The 26,812-nt window shown below is 43.6% G+C and overlaps 1 protein-coding gene across 4 annotated transcripts in view; it reads right to left on the bottom strand.

Moving 5' to 3' along the window:
* npas3 (neuronal PAS domain protein 3) overlaps positions 1-26,812 on the bottom strand; it is a 255,037-nt gene that overhangs the window by 154,226 nt on the left and 73,999 nt on the right. For 3 of the 4 annotated variants that reach the window (XM_084380744.1, XM_084380745.1, XM_084380747.1), the window contains exon 2: positions 25,068-25,166. The exons of the other annotated variant lie outside the window; for it this stretch is intronic. In XM_084380744.1, the coding sequence (XP_084236870.1) occupies positions 25,068-25,166 (99 nt within the window). The remainder of the gene's footprint in view (positions 1-25,067; positions 25,167-26,812) is intronic. 4 annotated transcript variants of the gene reach the window in all.

Raw genomic sequence — 26,812 nt, 5'->3', positions numbered from 1 at the left:
CAAGAACTGTATTAAACTTTGCCGAATCAGCTGTCAGCACTTCCTGTTAGCAGTGTGTTCACTGATGTTCACACAACCATCACTGGATCACTGTGATGCTGAAGAAAACTTAAAAACATGATGTTTCTAAGGGCAAGTTCTGCACATACACGTTTAAAGAGCCTCTTTGTGAGGGTTTCTCAGCAGATTCATGGAGTCATCTCTCTTACAATGTTTTCATAAGCTCGTCTGGCCTCTGGACGCTCTGACATCCAGAAATGATTTCCGGACTACGAAACTTCACCTGACTTTCAGTTCACAACTCCTGAGAGGGTTTAAATGTGAGCACAGTCGGGGCTGTAGTTAGCCACATTTAAAGTTTCAGTGGTGCAATAATGGATCTTTTGACAGCAGCCATGTGGGAAATTGGATTTCAAATGCGGCCAAAAAACTGAAGACAGCCGACCAGAATTTCTGACCGGCCGTCCAATCGTCGTAACAGCGGAGGCAGGAACGAACGTTAATTAGTCAGGCTGGTTAATTCAGATATTTCAATCAACTCTTCTGACGGGAGATGAGATATCAGTGTTTCTATTTTCATCAGGACTCGAAATGACTTTGATGAAGGTTTCTTTTCTTTTTAGGTCGAGGACAGAAATCCTGGAAACTTTCTGCATGGATGGATAAAATCTTTTGGGTTTATTTTGGGTGACCTGGCCCTTTAATTAGAGATAAAAACAAACCAGCAGCTGAGTTTCTTCTTCTTTCTTTCTCCTTGTTACTGACAAACAAAATAAAAACCTTTGCTTCGTAGCAGTGAAGTCGGCGGATACCACGGGCTGCACCTCCCGCCGCTGCACACACGCACCCACACGCAGACACGCAGCATCATTACGAGGATAATCATCCTCCAATAGGATTGTAGCGACGGAGGGATCAGCGTGAACTCCAGCAGAGAGCTGATGGTAAGTCCCTCCATCCTACTGAGCGAGGGAGAGCCGGAGAAAGAGAGGGATTAGAGAGGACGAGGTGGAGGAGGAGGAAGCTGCAGGTGGAGAAAGTAGAAACTTAGGAGGGAACAGGGACTACTTTCAGCGGCGGATGAATCCACATTTGGTGCTTTAGTGTGTGTGTGTGTGTGTGTGTGTGTGTGTGTGTGTGTGTGTGTGTGTGTGTGTGTGTTCTCGCTCGTTCATTGAGACATTTTGGAAAATGTCCCGCGGTGTTTGGACGCGTTCACAACATCTATCTGTTTTACCAATCTCTGCCTGCCACGCTGCTTTAGCATCAACCCGAGCATGACAGCAAGCAGGCCGGCTGCTACCACACACACACACACGCACACGCACACACACACACACACACACACACACACACACACACACACACACACACGCACACACGCACTGCTTCAAGTAATAACACTGTTTTGAATAAATGAATGTTTGATTGATTTTTACCGACTGGTGATCTGACATTTAGCTTTTCTTTCAGGCTTCAGAGTTAAACTCAGCGAGCTCTGAATGGAGCTGAAGTCTGAACACATCCTGGACGAAAGAAAAGATCATTTTTGATTTGACGCTCTTGTTATTTTGTGCGTCACCTCCTCGTGTCCAACGACACGCACTGTGTTACATCACAGGACTGTCAAGGAAACAATGACGACATCACGGTTTTGAGGCGGAGCCGGCGTGAACACACACATCATTCACATGGTGGAAAGCCGTGTTGACAGCCTGAGCAGCATTACAGCCTCCTCCATCCTGTTAGCTGCAATCCTGTTAGCAGCGCTAACACACCCACACACACACACACACACACACACACACACAGACACACAAAAACATCCTCGGTCTCAGTGGAGGAACATTAACTCGTAAAAACATCAGTAAAGAAACGTTCGGTGGCTCAAATCTGTCGTTTTAAACACAAACATGAACGTGATAAACATCCACATTGATTTTACAACATGAATTATGAATCCTGCAGCCGCTAACGTGTTTTTATTTTATTTTTTTATTATTATTAATGGTCGACATGGAAAAACTCTCTCTTTCTCACAGGATGTCATTTGTTACGTTCACTCACGTCGTGTTTTGTTGTTATTAATTCATGTTCGCGTTCATCTTTAGTAATTAATACCCTCAACTCATATCCATAAAATTCACATTATTACAGCATAATGTTCATTATCGTATTAGTCATATGAGCTCTGCTTAATTGTGCTGCGTTGTGTCGCTAATGAATTTGTGCGTTAAAGTTTCCCTCCGACGCAGATAACTGAAATTAAATGATGAAAATGTCTGGAAGCAAATAATTATAAATATTCATTGGATGTATTAAATTATGAGGCCGAGACAGGAAACCTAAATATATGTTTGTTTGAATTAATTGCAAAGTTACACAACTTGCAGGTTTTTACAAAATCATCCAGCGTGCAGAGATTATCTGCTGTAACCCAAAAATGATTTAAAGCGTTCAGCACGATGAACTGGTTCAACGCAAACTGATAAATATACTGCTAGCATGGAAAGCTAAAGCTAAAGCACTGCAGATGCAGCTAACACCAGCGCTAACATCACATCATCACCTGATTAATACGAGGAAACGTTTCCAACTTTGGTGCAGGAAGTGAAGAAGCAACAGAAAAGAAAAACAATGAAGATAAACTGATGAACAGAGAAAGACAGAAAACACGTGCTGAGGGGAAGAAGGATGATGTAAGAGGGATGCAAGAGGAAGACGAGGAGGAAGAGGAGGAAGAGGAGGAGGGGACAGCTGCACTGGAAAGTTTAATCGTCTTCACCTTCACCTCATCTGAACTCAACATCTCCTCATCCTCTTCTTTTGTCTGTTTCTTTCTTTCCCTGCAACTTGTTTCCTTTGTCCTCACTTTAGTGCCTTCCTGTCCCAACTTCCTCTCCTTTCCTGTTTCCTTCACTCCTCCTTCTCTCTCTTTTTACCTTCACTCCTTTCCTTTCCTATCCCATCCTCCTCGTCACTCCTCTTTTCTCCCAATCCTTACCTCCTCTTCCCTTCAATACTTTCGCTCTCCTCGTCTTCTCCTGTATGTCCCTACTTCCTTTCTTCCTCTCACTTCCTTACCTCTCTGTTATTCCCTTTACTCCCCTCTTTCTGTCCTCCCGTCTTTTAATCTCCTCTTCCTCTTCTCTCTTTCCCTCACCTTCCTCTCCTGTCCTAACTTTTCTCTTTCCATCTCTCCTCCTTTGCTATTTTTCACTATTATGTCCTCAGTTCCTCTCCTTAGTCCTCACCTTCCTCTCTTATGTCCTTACTTCTTCCTCACCTTCCTCTCTTAAGTCGTCACTTCCTCTTTTCAGTCCTCACTTCCTCTCCTTAGTCCTCACTCTCCTCTCTGAAGTCCCCACTTCCTCTCTTTTGTCCTTACTTCTTCCTCACTTCCTCTCTTCAGTCGTCACTTCCTCTCCTAAGTCCCCACTTCCTTTCATGTCCTCACTTCCACTCTTAAGGTGAGGAGGAAGTGAGGCCTGCTCACCTTCCTCTCTTACGTCCTTATCTTCCTCTTCTATGTCTTCACTTCCTCCACGCCACTCTTTCTACCTTTCCTAAAATTCCCTCTCTCCTTTTCCTCCCTCTCTCTTCCTCTCCTCTCTTTGTGTACTTCCCCTCTCCTCCTCTATGTCCTTGTTTCCTCTCCTCTACCACCTTCGCTCTCCCGTGTCCTTACTTCCTCCTCCTCCTCCTCCTCCTCCTCCTCCTCCCTGGGTTCAGTGGTGTGGAACAGTTCAGTATTAGCTCTGAAATTAGCAGCAGTCCCTCGTTAAAGAGTTGGCAGGAGCGTGCACACACACACACACACACACACACACACACACACACACAGACACACACACACAGACACACACAGACACACACACACACACACACACACAGTTAATGGTATAAAAGCTGCTGCCACCTTGGAGACACACAATTACTTGAGCTCTTCTCTTCATGTCTTTATCATTTCTTCTTTTTTTCTTTCTCTAACTACAATCCTTCCTCTTCCTCCTCCTCTCTCTCTCTTTTGTCTCCATCACCTCCTCCCTCTCCTTGTCCTCCTGTAACCTTCAAACAAAGAGACAACTCTCTTCCTCTTGCTCCTCTTCTTCCTCCTCTCTGGCTCACAGCCAGCAGACAGTGAATGAGTCTTCCTCCCCTGACATCCTCCTCCTCCTCCTCCTCCTTCCTCCCTCCTTCTCCTCTTTTCATCAAACTTTACACAATTTCTTTTGGCATTTATTAACTTTTTAACTCTCTTTACACTCGTCTCCTTCCCTTCTCATCTGTCTTGTCTTTCCAATGCCACTTCCTGCTTCCACCGTTACTTCCTCTCCCTTCTTCCTCTCTCACCCACTCTTCCTCCATTCTCCTCCACATCTTCCAAAATGATGTGAAATACTCCAGTTTCATCGCCGCCCTGAGGAAAGCCGAGCGCCAAGCGTCTTTCCTCCGATCCCTCAACTTAAAACAGCTCGAGCACAAAGTAAACAACATGTATGTTAATTGTTGAGCTTTAGAGGTGTTAGTCAGTGTTTTATTTTAAATATTCTTGAAGGAGAGTTGAACACAAAGGTTTCTTACTGAATCAAACTAATAACTATAATCTGTCTGAACCACGAGGCAGCCAGAACGTCCCGGTTCATTTGAGTTCATTTGCCCCTACTTCTTGTCTTTATGCTAAGCTAGGCTAAACGTGCTGCAGCTCCGGCTCTGTAGCTAAAGTGTCAATCAGGATCAATCTTCTTTAAATCTCAACGTAAGAAAGCAAAGAAGTCGATTTCTACCAAAATGTCAAATATTAACAAATCATCAAGTAATTACTTTAGATCACTGTCGACTGATTGGAGTCAATTATTTGAACATGACATCATTAATCTCATCATTAATGTGAATGATGTGTTCAAGTACACACACACACACACACACACACACACACACACGCACACTCACACACACACTCACACACACACACACACACACACACACACACACGCTGGTGCAGACCTGTGGCTCAGATAACAAGATGGAAGCATCGCAGGCCGAGACAGAGTCAGGACCTGACAGAGGGATGTCTGTGTGTGTTTACCTGTGTGTGTCTGTGTGTGTTTACCTGTGTGTGTCTGTGTGTGTTTACCTGTGTGTGTCTGTGTGTGTGTGTGTGTGTGTGCTCCAGGTGTTTATGTACTTGAGGTGTGTGTGAATGAGAAGCAAAGAGGTGTTTTGGCAGAATATCACACACACACACACACACGCGCACACACACAGTGTGGCGTAACCTCTCCACAGGCCTCTGAGCTCTACAGCACTAATTAGTTTGGCAACGGAGTCAGAACAACATACCTTTGGCCTACAACACCCCCTGCACGCACACACACGCACACACACACACACACACACACACACACACATATATATATACAGCCCTGTCCAACATCCAGTAAACACTCTCAAACACAGTTGTTGTCCAGCAAAACAAGCTCTCACTCTGCTGCTGATGTGGAGTCCAAACAGACGCTCAACACTTCTGGATTGTATTCCTATAGTTTAAATTGATCCATTACTATTGATGAAGATGTAAACACACAGTGACATCATCATCATCATCATCATCATCATCATCGTCGTCGTCCTGATAACCTGAGCAAAACTGTTCGTCTTCTCTTTATTGCAGATTTATGTAAAATTCACTTTAATAGAAAAATATCAAAATATCAACTTCGATGTAAAAAGCTGAATCTCTCCGTGCAGCTGATTGTCCCTCCTCTCTTCCCCTCCAACGTTTTGACGTCTTCCTCATACAGCACATCATCTTTGAATATGTTGGAGTCGTATAAATATTATTAAGGATTCAGGATGGAATTAAGACGGAAAGATTACAGCTATTAAACACAGCAAAAGTTATTTATTTAAGAGCAAAATCTCATTTTTGCATGAACTTTGAAAAGTTATTTAACTTCAGGAAACATTTCCAAGATTTTGTCATCTTCTAAATACAAGTTAAATAAACATATGAGGGAAAAATCAAACTAAATTTGTCTTTAAATAATCTTAAGAAATGTGAATAAAATTGATAAAACTCAAATTCAGCTCGTCAGATAACCTCAAATCTGAACCACGCTCACACGAAGACACCTGACTCTCAACCTGCAGCCCCTCATTTACCCACCGACACCACAAGACACAAGAAAACACAAACAACATCCTCCTCACACACACACACACACACACGCACACACACACACACATCTGTTGGGTGCCACCCTGCCAGCCTCTCTGGCTGTGATTGATCAAAGCAGGTTACAGCAACCTGGTGCTGAGGCCAGGCTGCACACACACACACACAGACACACACACACACACACACACACAGACACACACACACACACACACACACACACACACACACACACACACACACACACACAGGGTGAGGTTGACTTCATATATTATAGATGAGCTAAACACGAAGAAGAAGAGCAACGTTTCTTTCCTTCTTTTTTTCCGTTCGTTGTGATTTATTTTGACATTGAGAGAAAAACGCATCGAGGTCATCACCGGGTTCTGTCGGGACACTTTCCAGTCGTGTTTGTGGAGACAGAACCAGGTATTTTAAGCAGAACCTGATGTTTTCCTCACCAGGCCGAGTGGTTTTTGTGCCTGAACCTAACCGGACAAAGTTGAACGTAAAGAAATATAAATCTTTTAACATTTCTGCAGTCTGACGACTGAAACGTCCATACATCACGTTTATCGTCCCTCTGTGTATATTTTCTCTAACGCATCATTTAAGACCGGTCTCTCCGGGCTCGAGTGCTGCTCGTCATCCCGACACTCTCACATGTCTCTGTCTCGTCTCCACAGCTCGTCTCTCGCTCGGTGAGTGTCGTCCTCGCTGCCAGAGATCCTGTTTGTACAAAGCAACAGAGAGCTGAATAATTGATGCTGGATGCAGCTCACAGCTCCCTCTCTCCCTCTCTCCCTCTCTCTCCAGTCGTCCTCTACCTCTCTCTCTCTCTCTCTTTCCTCTCCAGTTGTTATTGTTGCTGCTGGTGTCGATGATCATCAGAAACAAAACGAGCCGGACGAGTCTTTTCCAAGTCTTTTTCATGATGTTTAAAGGTATCAGAACCAGAAACGTGTCTCTATAGTGGACCGTAAACAAGCAGGAGGCCGTGCTGTAAAATCGTCTGTCCTCAAACTATATTTAAGGACTTTCTCTTACACCAAACTCCATGTAAAAAAGTCTGAATTTTAAAATCTGACACATGGAGATCACAAAAAAAAAGTATAAAGTAGCAGAAACTGGAAGAAGTCACGTAAAGAACCTTTGTTTGGTTTCAGACGAACTTAATTACTTTATTTTTGCTTGTTTCTGCCACTGAGAAGATTTAGGGATCACAAAACTGAAGCAGAGGGAATGAAAACAAAGACATAAAGGAGGGTGAGACGGTGAGAAAAAGGGAAAAAAGACGTGTGGTGAAGAAATTAGAGCAGAGGGAACAACTTTAAAATGCTAAACTGGAGGTAAACAGAGAGGACGGTGGAGAGAGGAGAGTGAATAGAGGCAGCGAGAGGCAGAATGAGACGAGGATTTGCATAAACACTCCTCGTGCTTTTGTTGCTGCAATTAGCTTCAATAGCTTTTAGCTTTTCACACTCACAATGGCTGCGTGTGGGCGTCTGCGTGAAGAGAGCTGCACGCTATGATACGACTCAGCGGTGGGGAATTATACCCGGAGAGCGCAGCACCGGAGGAGTTCAGAACAGAGGCCGAAAAACAGGGTCAGACTGGGTCGCACAGGGCCGGAGACGGAGGATGTTTGGACGGGCTTTATCGTGGGCAGACGTCCACTCAAGCTGCTGCTGCACGCTGTCGGGTTTAATGTAAAGAAGCAGAAGCATTAAAGTTACATTTTGACCCCGAAGTAGTCACAACTCAACATCCACCTGCAGCTTTTTCTGGAGCTTTGTATCACTCAGTAGCTGCTGAATCATCCACCCTGTCCGTGTTAGCTGAAAGGTGAAGCATTAACCTTCAGTTGTACCTTTGAAACAGGACTTTTCTACACTGACTGTGCTGAACTTTGTCTACACCAGCTCCATAACAGCAAACCGATGGTTTTCGTCACAGTTACGTCCGTAAGTTAAGATCCATGACAACATCTGTTGCACGAGACAGCGACAGAAAAACACGCTTCAAGCAGCCTGAACCCTCGCAGGCAGATCCAGTCCAGGGAGGGGAAGGTTTTCCTGCTGGGTTTAGTTCGGTTCACTTCAGTCATTTCATAATCCCAGATGGGACCGGCAACTACGAAAACGTCTCCTACAGAACACAGTAACGCAACAAAACAGCCAATGTGCAGATCAAGTATTGCCAGAGTGAAGATACGACTCAAACTCCAGATATGTGACAAAATAATCAAAAGCTCATCGATCCACTCACTAGATTCTGCAGCTTTAAAACACATCTAGGCCCAGATCACACAGAGACTTCACGTCAGGCACGGACAATTCAAAAACTAAACAAACCAACTGGATCATCTCACAAATGCATCATCACAAAGCTGAAAACAGAGTCTTCTGTTCTCTCCTGAAACTTTTACGATAGTGTTTTCTCGACGTGATCGACAGGGTTAATAACTGCAGACTGGCTGTACGTTCACTTCTCAGGTGACAGGCAGAGGCTCAGATCATCCTCGAGGCTTCAGGTTCGTCCTGTGTGTTATTCAGAGTGAGCGGCTGAAACATCGTCTCTGGGGAGCGAAGCTGCTGTCACTTATTTCTTAGATGTAATTTTTCAGCGCTGTGAGCACCGAAAATGAAATCTTCATCCACGTGTGTTACGCTGGGAGGAGGCGGAAATCCCAGAGATATCACAAAGACCTGCACAAGTTTTATTGTTTCCTCTGGTCGACTCTTTAATGTACGTATATTTCATATGATGGTTGAGTAACCGGCTCCGGCAGAGACCCAAGATGCAAAGTTGGTAAAAAAAAAACAACTTTCACTTAACTAACAAGTGGATTTCGTTGTCTGGCTGCAACAGAAATCTTTTGGCATTTTAATTATCTGTCGCTTTCATTCCCTCCTTCACACACACACACACACACACACACACACACACACACACGGTGTGCACGAGGGCGGGTTTGAGTTCTTAATCATGGCAGGACCCGGCGGACGCACTGAAGCTTCCAACAAACACAGCTGGCCTCCTGCCTGACCTGCAGACACATTACCACCTCTCCTGGCCAGATGGACCTGTCTGCGTCTCTGACTCCGTCTGTGTGTGAGTGTGTGTGTGTGTGTTGGCGTCTGACACTCGTCCTTGAATGAAGACGTGATGGTCAAAGTGTGTGTGTGTGTGTGTGTCCACGTGTGATGCGTAAATGAACGAGTGTGTGTGTGTGTGTGTGTGTGTGTGTTAACTAACTGGACATCCCATCAGCAGAGCATCTGTGATCTGGGCTCTCCGGAGGGAGTTCCCTGTCAGCCGGACACGTTTAAACACCCGCAGGCAGAACAATGGGAGTCGGGCGAGAGACATAGACATAGTGCAGCAGACGGAGGAGAGAGAGAGCGTCTTTTGTCCAGCGATGATTAAGAATTTAAGCCAGACGATGTGTGTGTGTGTGTGTGTGTGTGTTTCAGCTACAGGTAGTACTGCAGAACAGGTGTTACAATGTGTGTGTGTGTGTGTGTGTGTGCGCTTCTCAGACAAAGACACAGAGTCAGAAGCAGTTTTTAAGTGTGTGATCCATCCTCAAACTGTATTTAAGGACCTTTGAGACATTCTGAGCTCTATTACACCAAACTCCATTCAAAAAAATCCTGAATTTTAAAATCGGACAGATGGAGATCGAGTGTTCTGTTTTGTTTCGTTGCATTTCTTTTTATTAACGCCGTCATCGAGATCACACGCTAATTATTTTGCTATCGAGAATACAAAGCTCGAGATAAGGAGTTAATTTATCAGTCAATTAGTAAATGACAGCGTGACGAGCAGTCACGACAGTCAGAGTTTCAAAGCCACATGAAGTGTGTGAACTTATTGTGAACTTTTTTTTTAGGTTATTTACATTATGGCTATCTTCAGGGATAGCTTCAGTGATTAACTTAAAGCACATGTGGCTACAATTAATATAATTCTTGCTGTCATCATTGATCAATAACTTCATCAGTTGCTACAGTTGTCAATACCAAACTGATCACTGATAAACATTACAGGTATAAAGAGAAAGTAATCTTTTGCTTTCATATGATAACAGGTTGATTACATCATCATCTCAAGATAAAAAGCTCATTTTCTTGAAATAACGAGACATTTACTTTTGATTTTGACTTAAAACATAAAAAATATAACTATTTTATATATATAATATTATGATAATATAATATAAAGCAATTTTCGGCCTCTGTAGTTTTGTAATTTCTTGCTGTTTGTGTTTTGATTTTTTTCAACGTAACGACCGCTCACATAACTTATTTCCTGTTTGTCTTAATTTCCAGCAAAAGTTTTTTTGTAATGAAAAGTGGAATTAGGAAATAAAATCTCCCTGGAAAAAAAGGAATAAGGTTGAAATATTATTTTTATTACAAAAAAAGAACTTAATTATTATTTTGTCTGTAAAATATTCATATAATCATCTTCAAAATGTCTTTTTTTACATTTTATATTGAACATGTTTCCATAAATATGGATATGTGTGACAAAATGATCTCAACTAAATCGTTTGGAGGCTTTTTTAGAGCTTTTAAACACATTTCAATCTCCATCACTTTACAAGTAAAAGTAGAAATACCAGAGTCTAAAAATACTCAAGCAAAAGGGAATAAAAGAAGAAGTAGCATCAAAATATTTGCAGCAAAATGTGCTTAAAGTGTCAAAAGTAAAAGTACTCATTACCCAGAATGCCTCCTTCCAGAGTGATATATCACTACAGATGATATTATCCTGTTTTATCACTAACAAACACACGTGGGGCCGATCGCAGGGCTTCCTGGGATTTCCTGACAACCTCGCGTAAAGAAAGTAAAAGCTGGTCAGAAGCCAGATTTAATTCTTCATCACCTTCACAGAACGATGATGGACTCACTGCCGCTGCTGTAAATAAAGTCATAAACACCAAACATGTGCCACCAGGAGTGTTTGACGCGTGTGAAGCGTCAATGAAAGAAGTAATCATCATAATAAACCGACGGCTGAAGACGGTCCTGCAGAACCGAGGTGGATAATCAACTTCTTCATTCAATTATGCTCGATGCAGAGCACTTAAGCAGCAGCAAACAAATTAGGTTTTATTCTCCATTTGAGTTTATACACTGAGCCAATTAGTAAATTAGCAGCGACGAGAACAACACAGTGTAAATCATTAGCTCACCAACGAGCCTGTGTTTTTTATCCCAGCAGCCTGTTTAACTGGGCAGTAAAACGCCTCTTTATACATTTCACCCCGTTTGGTTTTCAATCCCGGCTAATGCAGTCACGCCGCCACAGTAAAAACTGTGCAGCTGATAATTAAAAGGACTCTATAAAAATAAAGTCTGCCGCGGCTCAGAGTGTTTGGCTAACAGGAGCAGCCATCGATCCACCTTAAAAACCCCGTAAACTGCCTTCGTCGAGACAAACACAAGCACAGGGAGAGAGCACGGGACGGCTGTGTGTGTGTGTGTGTGTGTGTGTGTGTGTGTGTGTGTGTGTGTGTGTGTGTGTGTGCGTGTGCGTGCGTGCGTGTGTGTGCGTGTCAGTTTCTAAGACAAAGACACAGAGTCAGAAGCAGTTTTAGGTGTGATTCATCCTCATTCAGTCCCAGGAGGCGTTCTGAGCTCTCGTACACCAAACTCCATTCAAAAAAATGTGAATTTTAATGTAATCTGTGAACACGCTTTTAAACGAGTGCTGTCAGGACACTGGAGCGTCTAACTTCGATGCAATACCTTAAAAAAATATCAACATTTGATACCAAGTTTGACACCACAGGGAAAAAATACTGCAACATTGAGAGATTTTTATTAAAATATCTTTAATATTATACAAAGTAATGCTCATGATACGAGTACTACTTACTCCTACAGCTAAGACAGTTACACTGAAACGAGGATGAATACTACACTCACTACGTCTACTGCTAATACTGCTAAAACTACTGCAGCACAAGTGGTTACACTCGTGATAACAGTACTGGTGTTACTACTCAGACACACCAAACTGTGGCGACGAGGCCCGACTGTTCGGTTTCCTCACGTCGCTCGCGTTTCGTGGATATTTCACTTCACTGTTTGAGGGACAATGAACAGGTAATTTTCCTGAGGGGGGAAACCAAACGTACGGAGAATAATAAAAAGGTTGTTCCAACGTGTTAACAGACGCAGCTGTGAATGTTTGCTGATAATGTCTTAAATCATCAGAATTTCAAATGGAGTTTGGTGTAACGCTTTTCACAACAAATATCTACAGATACACGCCCGACACTGTTGTGACTGCGTGGATCTTTTACCGCCTCATTCTCTGACATTAACGCCCTCGCCTGCTGCAGCTCTTTAACTATTATCAGCTCTGCTCGGCCCGGCCCGGCCCGGCCCGGCCCGGCCCTCCTCCTCTCCTGCTCGGGCTACTATCTGAGAGAAGCACTGCCAGCTAAATCTTTTCCATGCAGCAAGCGGACCATGACTGCAGAAATGGGCTGAGATCCTGCCGAGGACGAGGGGGGAGGGGGGGGCAATCACAGGGGGGGATGGGGCGAGCAACAGGTAGAGGAAGTGCAGAGAGAGAGAGTGGTTTCTAAATGCAGCGTGTCTATCTGACGATCGTCCACAGATCGACTCCTGACGACAGAGAGCGAGCCAATCTGAGACTTCACAGTCCAATCTCCACAGAGCTGAGCGGCACAGGCTGGATGACGACCCGTCTGTCTCCCTGTCTGTCTACCTGTCTGGCTGTGTGTGTACCTGTCTGTCTGTTAACCAGCAGGTCAACCACAGGAAGTGTTTGAATCAGCTGTTGCTCATCTGTCCTGTCAGACCTTCAACATATTTATAGTTAAGTGGATTTCAGTAAACGTCTGGAACAAGCAACGGGTGTTTTTCTTCTTCTTCTTCTTCTCCTACTAATTAGTATTTTTCTGATTTGTAGGTCAAAGATGAGGAATTTGGGTTAAAACGAGGATAAAATGTTTTTTTTTCTGTCTTGGTTCAGGTTTTAAAAACATGTAAATGACTGTATGTAAAAAAGCCACATGCAACCTCCCAGACAGCAAACATACGTCTTGTAGACGTTGGTCCGACGTAGACGTATACGTTGGGAAGACGTAGTATGGGCAGCATCTGCTTAGTGGGAAGACGTTAGCTAACGTCTTCCCCATAAGCAGATGCTCCCCATACTACGTCTTTCCAAGGTAACTTCTGCTGAAGTATGTGTGTTATTGGCCGGTGGTGATAGAAACACTGAAGCCGTCGGTCCTTGACCAGCCTGTCCCACTCTCACACCCTGAAGACTGGAGCCAGACGCCAAAAACAAAGTCTGATGATATTTTAATTAATTGAATTCTCAGTATGTGTTCAGGCTCCTCTCTCACTGACATGTCCTTTAAGTGGGGTAATATCCAGTAATTTTAATTTACCCAGGAGCCCTGAAGGTCTCCTGCAGGTCCTCCGACCACGCTGGACTCAACTCTGTCTTCTGAGGCTGATGTGTAAAAATATTTGAAAAGCTCTCGGTCCAAAGCAAGAGATCAAAAAAACCACAAGCACCATAAAAAACATGAATTATCCCCTAAAAAAAAATAAAATAAACCGGCGCGCACGGTTAATTAGAGCGAACTCCAGGCAGCGCTGCAGCCGCCTCGCCTCCCCAAAGTCTCTGACAGCCGACCGCCGACGGCCTCCCGCGCTCGAGCCGAGCGAATCTGAATCCAATTAAAAGTTAGAGATCAAGTTCAGCTTCACATCGTAAATGATTTGCGAATCAAAGGCGGCTGGAACAGAAATCAAAGGCAGAGGTGTGTGAAGTCCTCAGGTGAGCTGCTGGAGCCAACGCAGGGCTACTACACCCAACCGCCAGGGTTTGTTAATGGAGGGGGAAAACACAACAACAGACACACAGACAGAGAGACACACAGACAGACAGGCAGACAGACAGACAGACAGACAGAGAGACAGACACACAGACAGACAGGCAGACAGACAGATAGACAGAGAGACAGACAGACAGAGAGACAGACGGTTTCTGTGGAGCTGCTTCAAGGTGAGTTATGTTTGTGACACAGCTGACTGCAGCCGGCGTTTCATGGGCGTCAGTTCATCGTCACAGCTCTCTCTCCTCCGGTCGTCTGTTTCTACACCTTCTCCTCAAACATTCCTCTCCTCCGTCCTCCTCTTATTGTTTCCTTCTGCTTTAGTTTCTCCATCAGTCATCCTGGTTTCACTCCTCCGTCTCCTCCAGTAACTGGAAGGTTTGTCATCGTATAACATCCTCTTCAAACGCTTTTGTTCATTTAGCTCCAACGAAGGAAAATCTTAAAGCTCCAGAATGTATAATATAAATATTTAGACAACATTAAATCTTCTCTTTCCTTCTGGGTCTCTGACTTGTTTTCTAATACTCAAGATATTAAATTCACAGTATCCGTTCTGTGTCTGATTTGTAGGTCAAAGGATGTTGAGTTTAGGTTAAAACGAGGATAAAATTGAAAATGAAGGAAAATCTTAAAGCTAGAATGTATATTATAAATATTTAAACACGTATAAACATTTTGGGCATCTTTATATCAACAGTTCGTGTTGTTCATGCCAACATGCCTGAACAAAGACACGGTTACAACCTTGCAGAAAGCATGCGGTCATGATGCTCAGGTGTCCACAAACTTTTGGCCATTTACTGTATATGACTGGACCCGCCGGTCCACTGCGTCACCGTCACGTTTGGCCTTTGTATCAGAACAGCTCGTGTTGTGGTGACGTTAGCAACAACAAACATGCAACTTCCTGTTACACTTTCAAAATAAAGGCACCAAAACAACGTGTTCAGGCAGATCCAGACTTCTGGAGGAACAAACGTGGATTTATCTTCACTCCTGTTTATCACCCTGACTGCAGCAGCGCTACAACGTCCTCAAAACAAGCTTCTGGCTTTACATGGATTGGATTAATGCCATTTTATGTATGTATATATTATCTATATATCATCTATATATTATCTATATATCATCTATATTTCCGCTTCTCTTTGCCCTGTTTCTTTCTCTTTCCTCGTCTTGTTTCCTGCTCTCTCTTCGTCAGAACAAACTCCAGGTTCAAGCTGACCTGAGTCTGTCTGCGACACTGAAATACGTCACATCACATGCACGTCCTCTGCATCTCCACCCCGTTATTACAGCAGAGGAAACATTAAAGAGAAACACATGAATGCAGAGAAACGAGCCACGAACACGTGAGGCCGGTTTTTAAACTTTAACCGCTGTCTTTATAAATCCACACAGAGCCGAGCAGAACGAGGCAGAGTGCAGTGGAGCTGAGTGGATGTGGACAGGCAGTCATGTTTATTCATGCAGCCGTGAGCTGCAGACCTGCAAGGTGACTGGCTGTCACACACACACACACACACACACACACACACACACACACACACACACACACACACACACACACACACACACACACACACACACACACACACACACACACACACACACACACACACACACACACACACACACAAATGTATGCAGGTGCAGGAAAAGACAAACACTCACACATCTGGCCTGTCTATCACCTTGGATCAGGGAGATAGGTGCTGTGTGTGTGTGTGCGTGTGTGTGTGTGTGTGTGTGTCGTGACAGAAAGTAAACAACAAAAGCAGCTTACTCAGTCTGACTGCTGCCGCTACATGAGCTACTGTTCACAGTTTTACTCACTCAGACTAATACTCTCTCTCTCATGCTCACACACACACACACACACACACACACACACACACACACACACACACACACTCACACACACACCTGTCTGGTCCGTCAGACAGGTGTGTGTTAATTGCATCATGTTGACATGAGACAGGTCTGACCCTGCAGCGTCTCTCTCAGACATCATCATGAATATTGATGTTGGATTATCACAGAAAATTATTTCATGACGGATTACATTTTTTATTTCAGCTCCAGTTAAAGTTTCAGTTTCTGTTTTTCTCTGTTTTATAAATTATATCATATTTATTGTTAATTTAATATATTTGGACTGTTGGGAGCTGAACCTTTTTATTGACTGAACATTTACAGTGAAGAGGCTCCGTGTAGAAGAAGGAACGTCACTATTTTAAATTAAAGTCAGTTTGTTTATTGTTTATTTATTTATTAAAACACAGAGTTTGATTCAGTCAGTGAAGATCTTTCTTAACTGATAGATTGGAAACAAATATCATCGCTTCATCTGGACGACTTTCCCCTCTCTGTAGTGTGTGTGTGTGTGTGTGTGTGTGTGTGTGTGTGTGTGTGTGTGTGTGTTGTTAATATTTCACACTAACCTTACAGGCATGTGTGAGTTTATTAATTATGGCTGATATGTGAAGCAAAGACGCTCATGAATAACAGCAACCGCTGCTGCTGCTGCTGCCACCTGTCAATCACACCGCTGCAACGGCCAACAGCTGGATCACCACACACACACACACACACACACACACACACACACACACACACACACACACACACACACACACACACACACACACACACACACACACACACAGACTAAATAATAAATTAATCTTCTTCGGAGGATGAAGCTTTTTTATGTTTCGTCAGATGATCATGAGATGCAGCAGAACGCTCAGGAAATAATTCATTAATTTATATATTTATATTTATTTATACTTTTTGTTTGGTTGTCAGAATAAAATACTTTGTCTGATACTGCATCTCCTGAATAAAATAAAACTGTTGTGCGATAAAAGAATAAACATAAAAATATTATTTTATACACTCACAACTGCAGCTACTCACAGTGATGGATGTAATTAAGTACATGTACTCAAGTACTGTAATTACATGCAAATTTGAGGTACTTTGAGGTAGAAATATATTATACTTTTTTAAACTTATTTGATAACTTTAGTTGCTTTTATCTTTAATTTATCTATTTTATTGACATTCACATTTAAAAAACAAAACAGATTATTGATGATCAGAAAGATGCTCAGTCGACAGTACATACATTTACTTGTACTTCTGATAGTTTTTAGTACATTTAATATCAGATGATTAAGACTTTTACTCGAGTACTATTCATGGGTGACTAAGTAATATTTTAACAGCATATATTTACTTTATTTTGTTCTGGTTTTGTCCAAAAAGAAGACGTTCATTTACTTAAATAAACCTGCTCAACAACCAGAACACATAAAAGTAATAATCACAACTGCAGCTGCGTATAATATTAATTAAACTGTAATAACAGAAAAATAAACATCTTTTCTTTATTATTATTCCTAAAATCTTCTTAACATAAGAAGTACTGTTGATAACAGTACTTTGATGTCACTGCAGCTCCTCCTGCTGCCAGAGCTTCACTGCTCATAAAGACTGAACATTGATGCTAACACACACTCTTTTACATCTGTGTGTGTGTGTGTGTGTGTGTGTCTGTGTGTGTGTGTGTGTGTGTGTGTGTGTGTTAACATGTAAATGACACACAGTGTTAAGCAGCAGTAAATGCTTCAGGCTTCTCACTCACACACACACACACACACACACACACACACACACACACACACACACACACACACACACACACACACACACACACACACACACAGACCTGCTCCACTAACGACACTTTGATCTTTTTTTCTTCTTCGTCTTTAAAAACAGTGAATTACTAATTCTCTCTCTCTCATTATATGTGTGTGCATATATATATTTATATATTATTAATTTATATAAATATTAACATCATTTACTCTCTCTGAGTAAATCTGACATCAGCGGTCATATTTCTAGTTACTATAATTTAAGAGTAACAAGTTTCTGTGCAGAGTTTGTTACTTTCACGCCTCAGATCATCCTGCTCTCTGTTGACTTTAAAACATTTTCCTATCAATCAGAACTTATTGATTATCTTCATTTTCTTCTGATCTGAGTTCAGCTGCGTTTAGAAAACGACTGACAAAGACGCCTCTGACGACAGCAACATGCTTCTTCTTTTAACTTTCAGTCCGTACTGCAGCTGCCGTTACACACTTCACACTGTCGCCTGCAGTGAGCACAAGGTTGGGACGTACAGTACGACCTCGTCATGACAGTGCAACTTCAACTTCGACACTACGTGACGTATCTGCAGAGGATTGTAGATCAGAAAAGCCAGAAAAGCACCCGGCAGAATACGACCGGATGTACAGCAGGAGTACTTCATTACTGGGACATAAAATCTTTTTCTGGCAAATCAAATACTGTGGCACGAAAACAAACAAGCGAGCTGGAAGAAGAGAAAATATGTCTTTTATGTCTTTACGGACTAAATGAATATAAATCATGACGTCGCATCTGAATGAATTATTCTTCGGTTCTTCTGGTTTCTGTTAAATTAACTCAACGACTGAATTGTGGAGAATCAAACTGATCGAACTGTGAAGAGCTCGACCGTACTGACAAACGTCAAACGAGCTTCAACAGGTCTTAATTTCAGGACTTAGTAACTGTAATGATATCACCACAGTAATACATTACCCCCAACACTGAGTACTACAGAGCAACAAGGCCTCCTCTCTTTTGTAAAACTAACAAATAAAACACATTTTAATGTGATTTTAGGTAAAACTCCACTTCAGCTCTGATCTGCAGCTGAATTTAAAACAGGCTGAAGAAGAAAAGTTTTCCAGGAGGACGAGTGTGAAACCTGACATCAGTCTGCAGCTTCATGTACAGTAAAGTTAGAGCTGACTCCTTCACGCAGCCGAACACGAATCAAAGAAGGGGAAGTAAACCGTCCTGCGAGGCTTCGTCCCGTCTCACTTTTTAATAAAACCAACAACATGTTTCCAAAAATCAACAGGAAGCTCCCTCCTCTCCTGTTAAAGCAGTCAGAAACACATCTATAGGCACCAAAATGGAGCAAAATAGCGGCTTTATTTCATGTGCGTGGCGTCTCTGCAGCGCCTCGTCGTCCTCGGGGGGACTCTCGCTGCAGTAACAAGCCCGGGCGATGCTGGAAAAGTGCCGCGGGCAACAGCGAGCAGCAGCACAGGCAGGTGAAGACGGGGTGAAAGTCAAATCTCACTGTAAACAAAACCCCGGGAATAAGGCTAAATAAATATCTGTTGTGGGAATAAAAAGTGTGTGTGTATGTGTGTGTTTGCTCTGGATCTGAGTGATTCTTTGCAGGCGCCACAGGTGGGTAGCTGTCCAATGAGGTGAGGGATTTGCAGGTATGAGGACGGATAGACGAGGAGAGGAGGGAGTTGTTATCAGAGAGCGGCGGGGGAGCAGCCGGCAGGTTTAGAGCCGCGGCTGAAACGCTCGTCAGAAAAATGAAAAAGACGTCGTTCAGAGAGGATTTCTGTCTGCGAGCGGCGTGGGACTGTACCCGCGTCACACGTCTGCGCTCGGCAGCGTCACGCGTCAAAGATGAGTCGGCGCCGGATCGCGCCGATGCGGATGTGATAGATCGGTGGGAATAGCGGGTTTGAGAAGCGATGTGGCGTTCGCTGACAGGCTGCTGTGTGTGCTGTTCAGGAAGCTAAAGAGAGGCCAAGTGACGAGCTAACGTGTTTATCTCAGATGTTCATTCTCCAGGTATGGAAGCCCAGAGGTGACAAAAACTGATGTGGAAGTCTAAAACTGCAGCTGAACGGTTTCGTATTGACGGCTAACGACTTCGAGGGACACTTCAACACCAGCGCCGGAGTCTAGAGTTTCATCGGACCGACGCGGGAACGACCCCGAGCCTCGGTTCTGAAGGTTTAAAGTCTTTTCTTGAAGATAAACAAGGTTTCAGGTGATATTAGTCAAAAAACTCATCCTGCTGATTTCTTTCAAACAAACCCATCAAACATTCTGACTGTTGACTTCAGCGGCAATCAGACAGACGGGCCTCGAGATCAATGCTGCTGGACTACAAACATCACTTCAGCACATCAAACGATCCACACACACACACACACACACACACACACACACACACACACACACACACACACTTTCTCCCTGTCTAAATCTATACAATCCATTATTAACATGTTTCCTGCCAGACAAAGACACAGGTAGAAGGTAGATGATAAAACACAGAGAAATAAAAGACAAAATAAGAGAAGAGGTTAAATTATTGAATTCGGGGCTCGCTCTCCATCTTTCTTTCTCCAAAATAAAAAAGACACAGCAGAAGAAGAGGAGGAGGAGGAGGAGGAGGAGGAGGATCCATATTGTTTTTTGTGGAAAAGTAGGTTAGAAGAGGAAGGCGAGGTGAGAGAGGAAGTGCCATCAAAGACAGAAAGTTGAACAGAGTCAGCGACACACCAGGAGTCGACTCGTGCGACATGGGAGAGGAGGAGGAAAAAAAAGAGAGACATCAGACGACATCACACCTCCGCCATCAAACCATCGCTAGGAGAGAGGTAGGAAGGAGAGGAAAGGAGGGAAGGAAGCAAGGAATGGAGGAAGGAGGGGAGGAAAAACAGGAAGTTATGACGGATGTGACGAATTAAGAGAAATCAGGGAAAGATAGAAGGAAGGATGCAAGGAGAGAAAGAGGAAAAGGAAGGAGGGTAGAGAGGATGTGAGGAGGAAAGATGCACAGAAGAGGAGGAAAAATAAGGAGAGTAAAGTGGGAAGAGATGAAAGAAACAAAGGAGGAGAAAAGCTAAGATGAGGATTAAAGGAGTTAAGGTGAAGGAGAGGAGGAAGGAAGGAAGGAAAAATGGACGGCAGAGAGCGGAGAGGCTTCAGGAGGTGGAGGAGGATTTATGTGTTTTCCATCCTGTCATCTCTGAAGGACAGACCTGGGGCAAGTCAGCTCACCTGATACACCTCCTCTCTCTCTCTCTCTCTCAATGATCTGACATGTTTCATCCTTTAACTTCTCCTCTTCCTCTCTTCCACTTCTACTCTACTGCAGTCTGAGACGTTCACTGACCAGACAAACGAAGAGTTTATAGATTAATGTGAAACTTCACTGCAGACCGACACATTAACTCTGAACTGACTGATTCATCTCTGCCCACAAAACAAATCAGATTCAAAATGAAATCGCTTCTGATCACTTCCTGGGAGGTTAGCTGCAGGAAACATCACGGCAAGTTGGTAGGAAACAGGAAACAAACAATCTCTCTCTCAACCAACCGAACCGACCTCGAAAGCAACATCGCATCACTTCCTCCTTCAGGCACCAGATCGGCAACTTATTTTATCCAAGTCAGGAGATAAAATGTTTAGTTTACATGAAAATCAGAAACGCTTTAAGATCTCGAAGATTAAATCATCACTAAAGCGTCTTCTTGATGTCACGATGATATTTCAGGGCCATCGTGCCATCGAGAAACTGTTCCAGCTTAAAAAAACAGTTTCGTCGTTTCCTTTTCCTCCAGTTCAGAGTCGCTAACATTAACTTGTAACAATGAACGTTCACAATGTTAAAATAATGTTAAAACAAATGTCACTTCCTGTCTTCATCCTGCTGATGGAGGAACCAGAGCAGCTAATCAGACAGCTGAGGTGTTCGTCCAGACGATGTCATCACGATGTCACCTCCGCCATTTATGTTACTCTTTAGCACCAACAAACACTTCTCCTCCTCCTCCTCCTCTTCCTCCTCTTCTTCCTCCTCCCCCTCCTCCTCCTCCTCTTCCTCCTCTTCTTCCTCCTCCTCCTCCTCCTCCTCCTCTTCCTCCTCTTCCCCCTCCTCCTCCTCCTCCTCCTCCTCCTCTTCCTCCTCTTCTTCCTCCTCCCCCTCCTCCTCCTCTTCCTCCTCTTCCTCCTCCTCCTCCTCCTCCTCTTCCTCTTCCTCTTCTTCCTCCTCCTCCTCCTCCTCCTCTTCCTCTTCTTCCTCCTCCTCCTCCTCCTCCTCCTCCTCCTCCGTTCTCTCCTCCAGCCTCTTGAGCTCAGGTAGCATTTGAATAGCTGCAGCTCCCTGGTGTGTGTGTGTGTGTGTGTGTGTGTGTGTGTGTGTGTAGGCGAGCTCTCCCCGGTACATCCGTCTCTTTTACTTTACAACCACTCTGCTTACTCACACACACACACACACACACACACACACACACACAATCAGCAACAACGTAGACACACAAAAGGGGAATCTCATGTAATCCTGCTCAGACTTGAGGTGTGTGCATGTAAATACACACCTCCACATAGAAACACACACATAATTAAAGCATCTACACACACACACACACACACACACACACACACACACACATACACAGCTGTAAACAGAGCAGACAGGTGGAGTGTATATCAGGGGCCTCAGTGGCCACCGGGCTCCTCCACCATTTATCTCAATTTCACCTTATAGACACACACACACACACACACACACACACACATACATATACTAGTAGAAGTAAGACACACACGCACACACACACACACACACACACACACACACACACACACACACACACACACACACACACACCTCTATTGTCTCTGATTGGCTGGAAGGTGTCCATTAAAAGTCTCGTATACGTTTCACCTCAGACGTTCGTGTCGTTCAGGCCGTCGTAACCATAGAAACAGTCATGACTCAGGCTGCGTGTTGTCGAGTAAACGCCAAAACTTCATCAAGACCCAGTTAGTTACGTACAAGACAACATGGCTGCCAGCGCGGCGCCCACAGCTCGCGTCACGCCGCCGGATATTCAGCTGCAGACGTCACAAAAATACAATAAATGCCCCTTTTTATTCATTTGTTTTGTTTATATCACATAAATCTGGTGAAGACGTGATGAACTATCGACCTCTACGTCTGAAATAATCTATAACTTAACTATTAACTATAACTATTACTAACTCACACCAGTCCTCAGTGTATCAGACGTGTGTGTAGAGGGTGTGTGTGTGTTATATGCGACCTACATGGTGTTAAGCTCGTCCTATAATGAGCTATTAACTGCCGTCTCCTTTCAGCTCTCCGCCCGACTCCGACACAAATCCCTCCTTTATTCTCCACTACTGTAATCCACCACACACACACTCACACCGCGCACACACACACACACACACACACTCACACACACACACACACACACACACACCACAACATCAACCACAATGCATCAGGCCTCAGTTCACTTCCTGGTGTCAAATCCCCTCTTCGACAAAGAGCTCTGAGGAGGAGGAGGACGAGGACAGAGCGGGGAGGGATGATACGATTTTACGGCAGCGTTTTTACAAAAGCTTCCGGTCCAGACGGATCAGAACACCAGCGATCTGACGCAGCGCTTCAACACACCGTTTAGTTTAGAGTCACAGGTTTGAACTGTAAAGTAGAGAAAGCCGCCGTTCTACCACCTGAAACAGGAAACGACCAGTCAGAGGCTCCAACATCGTCTCCACCAGCGGCTCTGTGAGGCGTCACGTCGAAGCATTGTTCGTGTCTTCTTCGCAGCGGTTCTTCGTCGGCCCGTCGCTCTGAGCTCTTGAAAATATGGAAACTTGTCAGAAAGTTCTGGTGTCGCCGCTGTTGCTTTTTTAACAAGGTAACCAATTATACATTTTAACCCAAGATCAATCAAAGCATGTTGAAGGAAGATATAGTTTAAGCGAACTGTCAAGTCTATAGGAGTCATATTAAAGAGTGGCACTCAGTAGAGTGCATACCTCCGCCGAGGCCCAACAGTCCCCTTTGCAGTCCTTTAAGGAAGCTGTGATCACCAATTACTGCCGATCGCATCGCAACCTTTTGGTTTCTCACAGCCGATGGAGGATATTTCACTTCACTGTTCGGGGACAATAATCAGAAAACATTCTCATTCACTCCTGAAGGTTTTTAAGGAAAACCAGGGACTTTTTCCAGCCCAGTTCATCACGACAAAACCAGGTGCTACCGAGACCTCAGTGTTGGTGGCGACTGAAACAGGGAGCTATTCTAAGCCAAAACACTGTTTTCTAACCCAAACCAGGTGTTTTTGTGTTTAAACCTGAAACTTTGTGACAAGAGAAAAATAGCAGCTTTCTTTAAAGTCAACTTTTTTGCAAAATATGTACGATGGTCCGGCAGCACGCTCCACAGAGACAGGTGTGTGAGGGGCGGTGGACCAAACCTCTGTGAGGCGTATGAAGGAAACTACTGTTTTACATCTTTAATTAGCACAAGTGTTTTCAATGCATATAATTATGGACTTTAAAATTACGTTTCCACTGATAAAGGGTCTGAACCCCCCTGTGATTTCTGCCTCTGCTCACAGCCACTTAAATAGGCCTGAATGTTTTCTTTAAGATCCACGCATTATTCCCTGAAAACTCGCAAAAATGGCGACAAACACCCCATCTTAAAATGTTAAAGATAGCGAGGAATAATTCATGAATCAGTCCATTTATCTGGATCAAAAGTTAACGGGGTCTATTCTGGGCTGAGACACATCCTCCATCCAAGTTTCATGGAAATCAGTTCAGTAGTTTTTGTGTAATCCTGCTGACAAACCAACAACAAACCTTAACTTCACCCTAACTTCACCTCAACGACTCAGAAAGTGTCCTTGTTTCCATTTCAATGCTATAAATGTCTTCACCTTGCATTTCTCAAGTCTTCATTCTGTAAGTGATGTCATGACAGAGTTTCTTCTTTTAAGCTAAGCTAGGCTAATGCTAATGTTCAACATCCCTCCATAAAGAGATGAAAGGAAACTCTTCGTTTGACGCTGGATGAGGAGAGATAAAGCTAAATATCTAAAAGGACAGATCTATTCCCACCAAGTGATTTCAAACAAACAGCAACAAAAACAGTCAACAGCGAACCATTCATGTGTCTAACACACACACACACACACACACACACACACACACACACACACACACACACACTACTACAACTACTATCTCTACTACGACTACTGCTACGAGGACTAACACAAACGTTACCATGGTGAGGAGGTATGCTGCTGGCCGGCCAGGTGAAGGGTCTTGGGCCGGGCGGCGGAGCAGCTGCCTGCATTAGCCGGCCGCTCCCAGTAGGGGTCACTGTGAAACACACAAAGACACGTGAAGAAGAGGTTCTTTAAACGACAGCCTGAAGAAACAACGAGCAGGAGAAGAAGAAGAAGAAGAGGAGAAGGAGGAGGAGGAGGAGGAGGAGGAGAAACGATGAGGTGAGTCAGAGAAAACAAGAAACTAGAAGAGATGAAAAGAATCAGCAGGAAGTAACAACAAGTTAAAGAACATGATGTAACGTTCAGACAAGCAGTGAAGAATAACTTTATGACAAACTGGGCATTTTTATCTCAGTGGACCAAAAACAGAAGAAAAGAAAACCGTCCTGACGTTTGCAACGAGCTTCTGAAGTCTTAAAAGTTCTGATCCTCGACTGAAACGACCCGGCAGTGGGTCAGATGGTACAAACACGATTCAGAACTTTTCCAAAGTTTCCAAATACGTCAGAGGAAATGTAGAAAGTGATGCTCAAGGAAGTGACCGACTGACAAAAGTGAGGTGTGGACCCACTGGTTCCAGTGGATCCAGTCTGTGCATCATAAACACAGTTCCTGTTGCGGTTCAGTACCATCAGGTACCGTGAGCGAAGTGGACTACACATGGAAGATACAGAGTCACACCACTGGACACCACATTTCTTTCTGTGCAACCAAACCCGGTCGGATCATCTCCAGCTGTGATCCAAACCCTGATGTTCTCCTAAACCCGTACCAAGTGGTTTTTGTCCTGAAGCTAACAGGAGCATGAGCACAACGTTGTGACGAGAGAGAAACAGAAAACTCAACATGAAGAATTTTTGTTTTGCAGAAACGTCCTCAGCTCACATTTACTCTTGAGATGTTTGTCAGACCAGAAAAACATCGTCGTCACTACATAAAATAAAAAAATGACCTTAAAGAAATGTGAAGTTTCATCACATCTGTGGTTTGAAGACACGTACATTTATTCTTTGGGTTGAAAACATATAAAGATTTTGATCTTCGTACCATATAGAAACAAACAGACGCATAAAATCAGCAGAAGTTGTGAAATATGCACGGTTTCATATTAAGGAGTTAAACTTTAAGGATTAATGAGCGAGTGATGCTTTACTAAAGAAGTGTAATTATTAAAATTGCCAGCGTAGCTTTGGCGGTTTTTAATATTTCATTCAGTGTAAACATCATAAAGCTTCGACGAGGAGCTGAAACGAAGATTTAACGACCTCGAAGACTTGAAAACTGGATGATGAGGGTTAAAAAACTAAAGTCCAAGACGACAATTTAAGAGGAATTAAACTCAGCAGGCTCAAAATAAACTCGTCTGTTGGCTTATAAACTGTTAAACTGTGAGGTGAAGTCTGAGACGATCGGCTCAAACAGCTCCTGTCTTTGGAAAATATTCACAAAACTAAATAAACCTCCAGTTTGTTCCTTTTTTTTGTTTCTGGAAGGCTAAAACCTGCCGACTGGGACTCAAAGTGACACCGAGTCAAATAGGAAACACAAAGCAGCCCCACAGTGACTGTCTATGCACAGTGAATTATTTGAATTTTACACACCCACCAAAGACAGGCTGTCAAAACCCATGCCGGAATGGATTTTTCATACGGAGCGAGGGAGAAGCCGAGGAGAATAAAAGGAGGGGAGAGGGGGAGGCAAACAAAAAAAAAAAAACAGGAGGCGGAGAGAGGGCGA

This window comes from Pagrus pagrus, assembly GCF_965226575.1.
Source record: "Pagrus pagrus genome assembly, chromosome: 18".
In the NCBI taxonomy this organism is placed as follows: Eukaryota; Metazoa; Chordata; class Actinopteri; order Spariformes; family Sparidae; genus Pagrus; species Pagrus pagrus.
This window is presented reverse-complemented; position numbering and strand designations above follow the sequence as displayed.